Below are 9,013 nucleotides of genomic sequence, written 5' to 3' on the forward strand. Positions count from 1 at the left end.
GCGGGCCTCCCCTCCCACATCTCAGCCGCAGACTGCAGGCCCCGCTCTGAGAGCTCCAGGCGGACGCGGAACCTTTCCCCAGAAATCACAAGGTCAAGGTGGAAAGCCCAGGGCACCCTGACGTCGTTTAACAAGGGCTTACATCAGACCAGAGCGGCCCAGAAATGCGTGTGGGCACCTCCTCAGTCGTGCCCTTCCCACCTGGATAGCCAGGTCCGGGCTGCCAGGGCGTGGGCAGGTCCTGGGCCCCCCAGCACACTCCCGGCCTACGGCACCAAGCAGGCTGCAGCCACCGCGAAGGCCCCTGAGGCTCTAACTGCCCCGGAGACTGCTGGCCAGGGGACAGGTGAACTCAGAGCCGACGAGGGCAGAGGCTGGCCACGGCCCGTGGGTAACCCGTCAGGGTGCCCTTCCTGAGCTATGGCTGGGGAGGAGAGCAGTTTCTAGGGGAAGGGGAGTGATTAATTCGTGGGGGTGATGCCCAGCGGGCACTCATCGGAAACCACTGGCAGAAGAGGTGGGCCGGCAGGTTTTCACATTATGCAGTGATGGCAGGAAGATTGTCGCTCAGGGAGGCACACAGCAGCACCGGGAGGAGGCAGGGGTGAGGGACAGCTGTGCGGGGGGCCTCCACTGCCATCTCTGCAGGGAGAGGGGAGTCTGGGTACGCAGGTGAGGATCATTCCTGGCGGGAATGATCCCACGGCCCTGCGGCACAGCCGTCCCGGCCACCCTCTGGCCTGTAGTGGCTGGGGCCAGCAGACAGTGGCCTACCCTGTGGCAGCCCTGAGCTAACCCTGAGGAGCGGGAGGGTGGACTTGCGGGAGGCTCTTAGGCTTCTTCCAGGAGCTGCTAGCTTTGGGAGGGGTGCTCCCTCCAGCTTCCACCAGACTCCGAGGTGCCAAGGCATCATTAGCCGGTGGACAGAGAAGCCCGCAGTTCAGGAGAGTGACCAGGCTACAGAGACGCATCTGGGCATTACCAGCACCGTAAGCCACTGGCGATGCAGCTCCCAGGAAGAGTCTGTGGCGTGGTATGAGAAGAGGGTCTGGGTGGGACCCCAAGGGGAGCCCCCACATTAGGGATGTACAAAGAGCCGAGGGATGTACAAAGAGCCGCACAGCTGAGACCAAGCAATGGCCAGAGAGGGACGAAGAGAAGGGAAGAGATCTTGTGTCAAAGGGGCGGTCAGCCCGGAAAATGCCGGCAGAGAGGAGACCTGCAAATGCCGTCTCGTCCCAGAGGAAGTGGTAAGAGCTGTTAGGCCATCGGGCAAGTCGTGATGTATTTTCTACGTAAAAGGGTGTCCCAACTTCCCAGTGACCCAGTGACCCCATCCAGCAAAGTCGAAGAGCAAGCCGGAGAGGGGAGCTGAAGCCTTGACGCCGACGTCGTTCGGCACACTATCTATGGGAAGGAGGTAACTGGAGGGATGTAGGTGAAAGGTTTTGTAAGTGGAAAGGCTTGGTCGTAAGTCACCACTGTCAGAAAAGAACTGGCGAAGTGGGAGTGTCCAGGACGGGGCGGGTGTGTGGTAGCGCCAGGTCCGACCCGGATCTTGCTTTCCCGCACAACTTACGCCAGGTTTTAGTCGGACACTAGCGAGGATGTTCTTTCGGAGCTGGTCCACGGCACCACGTGGCAGTTAGTTAGAGATATTTGCCAGGAAAGGCTCACGTGATGGGTCGAGGAGCACAGGTCCAAGACTGCGGAAGTGGGAGGCCAACAGGGTGAGGGCAGGCGGGCCTTCCCCAGGTCAGGGCGCTCCAGACTCCTGGTTAGGGAGCCACGTCCATGCGGCTCTAGGAGGTGGCCTCTAGTCTCCGGTGGTCCAAGAGTGGCTGGGCTGGGGTGACGGCTGCCGCTGAGACCCGGCCAGTCGCCCCAGCTCAAGTTCTCCTACGGTTTCAGCCACCCGATGTCTGCCTCTGTCCAGATGAGGGTTCTACGTGTGCTTCTCTTACCACTGTTTTTAGATTTTGATGTTTGGTTTACGTATGATCATGTGCACCTTCGTGGGCCACACGTGGTTTTGCAGGCATGCATACAGCGCCACAGGACGTCAAAGAGCAGAGGTGGTAACCGTGGATACCGGGGCTGCTGGGGCAGGGGATCTTGAAGGAATTTTTAACGGAGCAACTAAGGTTTCCAAGCTGAGTCCAATTTTCTTGTTCAATGCAATTGTGACCTTTTCTCCTGGGGTGGCCTTCATTGGCTCAAGGCTCCTTTCTCCCCATCCTGAAATCATTTTGGATTGTTATTCTATCATTTGCCGTAGTAATTATTTATCTTTAACAGTTATTTAAATTATTTATTTCAGGAGAGTGAGAAACTGAGGGACAGAAAGAAAGAAAAGACAGGCCCCTAAACAGGGTCTCGGGCTGTGACTCCCACCCCAGTCTTTCTGACCAGCCAGGACCACGGGCATGTGTCCCCCTGTACAGGCCAGCTGGGGAACCGAACCCATGATCCTCCACATGGGTCCGGTGGTACATTACCACGGCCCCACCCCTCTGGTCACAGTGACTGTATTTCTAAGCTTTTGTCCAATTACAAACATACATATTAGGTACATCTAGGTATCTCCTTAAAAGTCATCGATCAAAACATGGAGCCGGAACGCAGACCCTCTGCCACAGCCAGGGCATGTCAGGCTGCTCCTGTTCGTGGCCGAGCGAGACTCCTGGGGCATGCGTGCACTGGCAGGCTGGGGTAAGGACTTCTAGTTCGCTCACTGCCCGGGGTGTCAAGAGCCTCTTCCTCGCCACGTGCCTCCCTGGGAGCTGGTGCGGGGCGAAGGAAGGCGGGGCCCCTGGCTCGGCACCCGGCGACTGTGGCGGGGACAGGCCAGTGTCCAGCATGTGCAGCACAGTTCTGTGGCTTACAGGACGCACTCGCCACTTAACCCCGGTCAGAGCCCTGCGGAGTGAGTTACCTTCTCTGCTTAGCAGGGAGACGCACGGGCTCGCAGAAGTGCATTCACCGGGAGCAGGCGGTCAGCGGCAGTTGGTGCGAGGGGCCATCGCGCTCTGCTGTGGCGAGGTGGCCGTGCAGAGACAGCACGGAGGCAGTTGTTGAGCCGCATGGAGCACGCTGCTGTTATTTTTCATTGCCGGCGGACACGTGCACTCACTCGAGAGAGATGCAGGATGAGGGGGTGAGAAGTCACCGCTCTTGAGAAATGGTCATGCTGCAGCCTCTTCTACCCCATTGGTCCCCTATTGGGGTTTCGGGCACGCGTGTGCATGTGTCCGACGTGCTTTCCAAGTCAGCCAGTGTGGGCGTCGACGACTCAACCACGCGAGACCCAGCTGCCCGGCCCAGGCCACAGACTGGCTTCACCACGGTACTGTGAATTCTCCTCGCCATCTTTCCCACGTGGCCCCTACGGGTGGCATCTAAATACCTCCCTGGAATACTTACTCCAACATTAATTCATTGGCCATGAACTTCCAGCTCAGCAGGTTTAACAGAGGATAGGTTGGCTGGCAGTGGTCGATACCAAGCATACACTGGTTGGTCACTTGTCCATTTTTTGCTTTCTGACATACTTGTATATAATCCCACTTAGGTATCTGCCAACAGAAATGTCAGCCTTAAAGAAGATCAACTCTAGGGACCAGCAGATGGCTGGTAATGGTTACGTTGCTGGACTGCCACATAGCCAAGCGTGGTTCGAGTCCCAGACCCAGAGGCTTCAAACTCATGCTGTGCGCATGTGAGTCCCAGACCCAGAGGCTTCAAACTCATGGCGTGCGCATGTGTCCAAAGTCCCCAGAAGAGAATGAAGGAGGAGGGATCGTGGCATGGCCAACCCCTTGGGGGTGGGGAGTTGGTTTCTCCCTTTCTGTCTCTCTATCTCTCTGTCTCTCCAACAGGTACATGTACCCTTTAGCAAAAATCACTCTTAAAAAAGAAAAGAAGCTTTTTAAGCATATTCTTCTTCCATAGATTATCCAAGTGTGTGAGCAGCTAATCTCCAAGTCTGGAGAAATTCGTTCTCATGATGTTTAAAGGAAGAGCCAAATGTTTCACTCAATAGAATTTATTTATATCTCCATTGCACCCCAACTAAATCCCCATAAATCCAGCCCTTCCCATACTAGAAGGGAAGGTGCCAGTGCTTAGTTTTCTTCTGCAGTGGAGCTCATGGGTCAGAGGGACACAGGCATGTCAAAGAACGTCATGAGTGTGGCAGGTGCTCCGCTGGGGACGATTACTCCCGTGGAAATGAGGGGCGGATTTGTCAGTTGAAGAATTGGGGTGGGAGAGATTCCAGGCCTGATGACTCACTGTGAAGAACACGCCTGTTGGTATTTGGTTTGGTTTTTAGTTGCCAGAAGGCCTGTGTGTGGTCCAGGGAGAGACAGAGACAGAGAGCGGGAGAAAGCAGCCCCGACGGGAGGTGGCCAGGCCGCAATCTCGCCTCCATTGACCCATCGTGTTGAGATTTTTGGGCATGCACACAAATGCTCCTGTCCGTTGTAGTCACCAGGGCCAGGATTCGAACTGCAGTCAGCCGTGTAGGAACCACCTTCTCCCTTCCGAGGGAGCCCAGAACGAGCTTGTTGTTGATTGTTGTTGTCGTGGATTTCCCGAAGGGACGGCTGTGAGCAGGGCTTCCAGGACTGTCACTGACAACACTCCCTGGGCAGAGCCAGGTGACCGTCCGGAGGTCACAGCATGACAGCGGCCTGGAAAGGCCTGGTTCTAATCCACGGAGACAGACTAGTCGACCGAAAAGGAAGAACACGCGGGGCGTTGCGGAGTGCTGCATCCTGTACCGCACGTTCAAACCAGTTCCTGTGTCCTGGTACCGGGCCGAATCTCCGACTATGAAGAAAGCCGTGCACGTCCACACGTTCACACCGGGAAACGGGGAGACGGCAGGACAGCCTGGCGGGGTCCCAGACAAACAGCAGGGCGACGGGCCAGTTAAAGCCACGTGATCCCTGACCCATTGGCCCCACTCCGAAGAAGAGAAGAGAAGGAGCAGAAGACCGAACACATGGACTTGTTTGACAAAATGGATGCGCACATGCATGGCCTGGGGTTAAGGAAACACGCTAAAATAACGTCTATCCTGTGTTCTTCGTGAGCAGCACTGACAGGCCTCCCGGTGTGCACAGGCCGAAGGTATGGGGGGCTTCAACACCAGTTTTGGGGACGGCTTCCTTTTGGTGGGCTTCTCAGATTGGCCTCAGCTGGAGCTCACGCTTTTTGTCTTTATTTCCATTTTCTACTCCCTGACTCTCTTTGGCAACACCACCATCATCGCTCTCTCCCGCCTGGACGTCCAACTGCACACACCCATGTACTTCTTCCTCTGCCACCTCTCCTTCCTGGACCTCACGTACACCACCAGCTCCGTGCCCCAGCTGCTGATCAACCTCCATGGCCTCGACCACACCATCTCCTACGGGGGCTGTGTGGCCCAGCTGTTCTTCTGGCTGGGCCTGGGCTCCACCGAGAGCGTGCTCCTGGTGGTCATGGCCTTTGACCGCTATGCTGCCGTGTGCCGTCCACTGCAGTACACCGCCATCATGCACCCTCGCCTCTGCCAGGCCTGGGCTCTCGTGTCCTGGGCGGGAGGCTTCGCCAACTCTCTGGTCCAGACAGGCCTCATGATGGCCATGCCCCTCTGCAGCCATCGGCTGAACCACTTCTTCTGCGAGATGCCCGTTTTCCTCAAGCTGGCTTGTGACGACACGAAAGGAACGGAGGCCAAGATGTTCGTGGCCCGAGTGGTCATCATGATCGTCCCTGTGGCCCTGATCCTGGGCTCCTACGTGCACATCGCCCGGGCAGTGCTGAAGGTCAGGTCAGAGGCCGGGCGTCGGAAGGCTTTCGGGGGGGCCGCCCCTGCTGGTGGTCCCCCTCTTCTACGGCTCGGCCATGTACACGTCCTTCCAACCCAGCCACAGTTACTCCGACAGTGAGGGGAAGTTCGTGGCCCTTTTTTACACCATAGTCACACCCATGCTCAATCCTCTGATCTACACCCTGAGGAACAAGGATATGAAGGGGGCTCTGAGGAAGGTTCTAGGCAGAGGCCGAGACTCGGAGTAGCGCGGCCGTGGAGTCGGCGAACTCTGCCATTGCTCTCAGAGCACGGAGGCCGTCCTGCATTTTGGAGGGTCTTTGGTTAATAGAAAATAGGCCTCAGTCATCCTGGGGGTCTTAGAGCTCCTCCTGCCTGGACGCGGGCGTGGGACCCTCTCGGGAATCTTCCTCTTGTAAAGAATCGGGCTGATCGTGCTGGTTTGAGAGTAAGCGTTGGCTCATACCACAGCGTCGTAAAGAATGGGTTTGTACGTGTCCACTCGTGGAGAGGCGGGCTGGGTTCCCGGCAGGCTGGCGGTGAGAGGAGACGTCAGCGGGACGCCAGCACCTCCTGCACAGTCCCACCTCCCCTGTGGGTGCCCGTCCGCCCGGGACCCTTGGGGCGAATGAGGGGATGGAGATGAGAGTGCGTCATGGGGCTCGCGGGGCTTGGGACACGTCCACCTCCTGAGGGGAAGGGCCCCACCAGGGCCTCCGTCCGGCTGCTCCGTGTCTGGGACAGGACTCTTCCAGGGGAGAGGGGAGAGGGCAGGGAGGAGGGGAGCTGAGAGGACGAGGTGGGGGACGGGGAGGGCCCAAAGGGGACAGAAACGGAGGCAGAGGCAGAGGCAGAGGGGGGAGCGTCCCGAGGTGCCACACCCAAGCTGCAGACAGGGACCCACGGCACCCACAGCTGCCACTTCAGGACAAGGGCTGATGTCACGGCCAGCTAGCCTGGTTAGTAACTTTTTGCACTTTTGGTAAATTTCATTTTGAGTAAATTATCTTTTACTCCAATGAGAACATTATTAGTTTGATATCTTCTAAAGACTTTTTTTACGCAAATTGTCAGTAGTCCTTACAACTATTTAGGGGGAGTTATTTTTGCTACATCCTCTGTTTATTCACACGAAAGTAAGGTCCAAGGGTTTAGGTCAGTTGTCCAGGTTCACACGGAGCTGCGAGGTGGGTCTGACATCTGGGTTACTGGTACCCAGCTGCAGCCTTTCCTGCAACACCCCGGTGACCATTCTTTCTGAGAGTAATTTCTTTTCAGTTTTCACATTTCTTATTTATTTCTAGAGAAAGAAAGCGACCCGCAGCGGCGTCGTGCACAGTCCCCTCCTGGGCCCAGCAGCCTGGGCCGTAGGCAGCCTCGAGTGGGCTCGCCCCGCAGCTGAGGGAGGTCAGGGCGTGAACCCAGAACCTTCTCCAGGGCATCCAGTCACATTGCCATTGTGCCACCACCTGGCCCTCGAGAGCACATCGTTAGTATTTGTGCCTGAAGATGAGGTTAGAAAGGAAGAAAGTTGGGAACCAGCAGTCAGCGTAATGGCTATGTCGCTGGACTCCCACGTAGTCGACCACGGTTCGCGTCTCGGACCCGGTGGCTTAAATCTCACGCCGGGCGCGTGTGCGTGCGTGCCCAAGATCCCAAGAGGAGAATGGAGGAGAAGGGATTGCGGCGTGACCATCCCCCCTGGGGGGTGATTTCTCGCTTTCTGTCTCTATGTCTCTGTCTGTCTGGCGAGCGCATGCGCCCTATAGCGAAAACCTCTCCAAAAAAAAAAAAGAAAGGAAGAAAGTTGTAGAGGAAACCAAATATGTACCTCATATAATTCAGTTGGCTTTGGCTGGTTCTGGCCAGCATCTCTGAGTTACATATTCTTTGATCAAAGGGCATATTTTTCTTTCTTGCACAAACTACAACAGTCTATACTAAGAGCACCCGTTTATTGAACGCTTGCAATCTGTGAGCCCCCCGCGGTGTAACGTACTCATTGTCACACTCGGCTCTTAGGACGGGACGGGAGGTGGAGAGATTACCCTCCCTCCCCCACTACTCTCACTGATAAGAGACTGAAAGGGTAAATATTTTATGTGACACACCTCAAAGTACTCAAAAATTAAGTGGACGGCTAGGCTAGGATTCAGGCCTGCCATGTACAAGTCCTCCCACCCGGCCACTACCTAAGGATTCATGTTTTACATTTATTAGCTCAAGGCACTAGCCCACAGCCTGCATGGAACATGTGTTTTTTTCTCTCTATCCTCGTTTATCTAGATGAAAATAGTTCAAACTCATGCATTAACTTAATGAAAACGGAATTATTTGAGCTGCCAGGACAGAACTTAATAAAACGGCGTTGTGGTGAATGTGTCGTTCTTTCATTATGTGCCGAGAAAACAGCCTGGACCACACGGAACGGAGCGCATCACAGCCGCGCGGTCCTCACGGCCACCGCCTTTCGCAAACCCAGGCGCCGGCCCCCTGGGGCCTTGCACTCCTCGTGCCTCATTGGACCGCCCCTCCCTGGCAGTGGCTAACTGGTTATCAGAGACAGCGGGCCCCACAGCCCCGCCAGAACCAGTACCCGGGCCGAGTCCCTCGGCTGCAGGTCTGACAGGGAGCCAGCAGGGGCGCACTCCCGCGTGGAGCCTCACGGTGACCCTGAGCTGGCTGGCTTTACCTGTGGACGACCTAGAAAGAGCGGTGCGTGGGAGAGAGACTCGGGGCTTGCTTGTGCACAGCCCAGGGAGACGTAGGGGAGAAGGAATGTATAATTGGCTCTCAAGAGAATAAATTGAGATAATTTAATAAAGAAATGAACTTACAGATATTTCAGTGACCACCAGGGAAAACCGACACCATCGTTTTCAAGACATTCCTAGGCTTTCTGACTTTTTAAAAAGGAGCCTCACTCTCTGGTCGGCTGGATTGTTTGTAACTGAAGTCCACAGGACACGGTCAGGAATGCGGAAAAATGCCCACGCTTTCGATTCTGTTCAACTTAGCACTGCAGTCTCAGCCAGAGCAACGAGGCAGAGAGGGCAGAAAAGCACCACCATCGGAAAGGAAGAAGTTAGGGGGCCAGCAGTCGGCGTAATGGCTATGTCGCTGGACTCCCACGTAGTCGACCGCGGTTCGCGTCCCAGACCCCGTGGCTTAAAACTCACGCCGGGCACGTGT

At 56.0% G+C, this 9,013-nt stretch overlaps 1 protein-coding gene across 1 annotated transcript; it reads left to right on the forward strand.

The window, feature by feature from the left end:
- The first annotated feature begins 5,138 nt into the window (after positions 1 to 5,138).
- On the forward strand, positions 5,139 to 6,069 carry LOC102481648 (olfactory receptor 2Y1-like). Its single transcript, XM_014587454.1, is given in 2 exon segments — positions 5,139 to 5,851; positions 5,853 to 6,069. Coding segments are annotated over 2 exon segments (930 nt in total).
- Positions 6,070 to 9,013: the final 2,944 nt, after the last annotated feature.

This window comes from Tupaia chinensis, unplaced genomic scaffold, assembly GCF_000334495.1.
Source record: "Tupaia chinensis unplaced genomic scaffold, TupChi_1.0 Scaffold000214_1, whole genome shotgun sequence".
Lineage (NCBI taxonomy): Eukaryota > Metazoa > Chordata > Mammalia > Scandentia > Tupaiidae > Tupaia > Tupaia belangeri.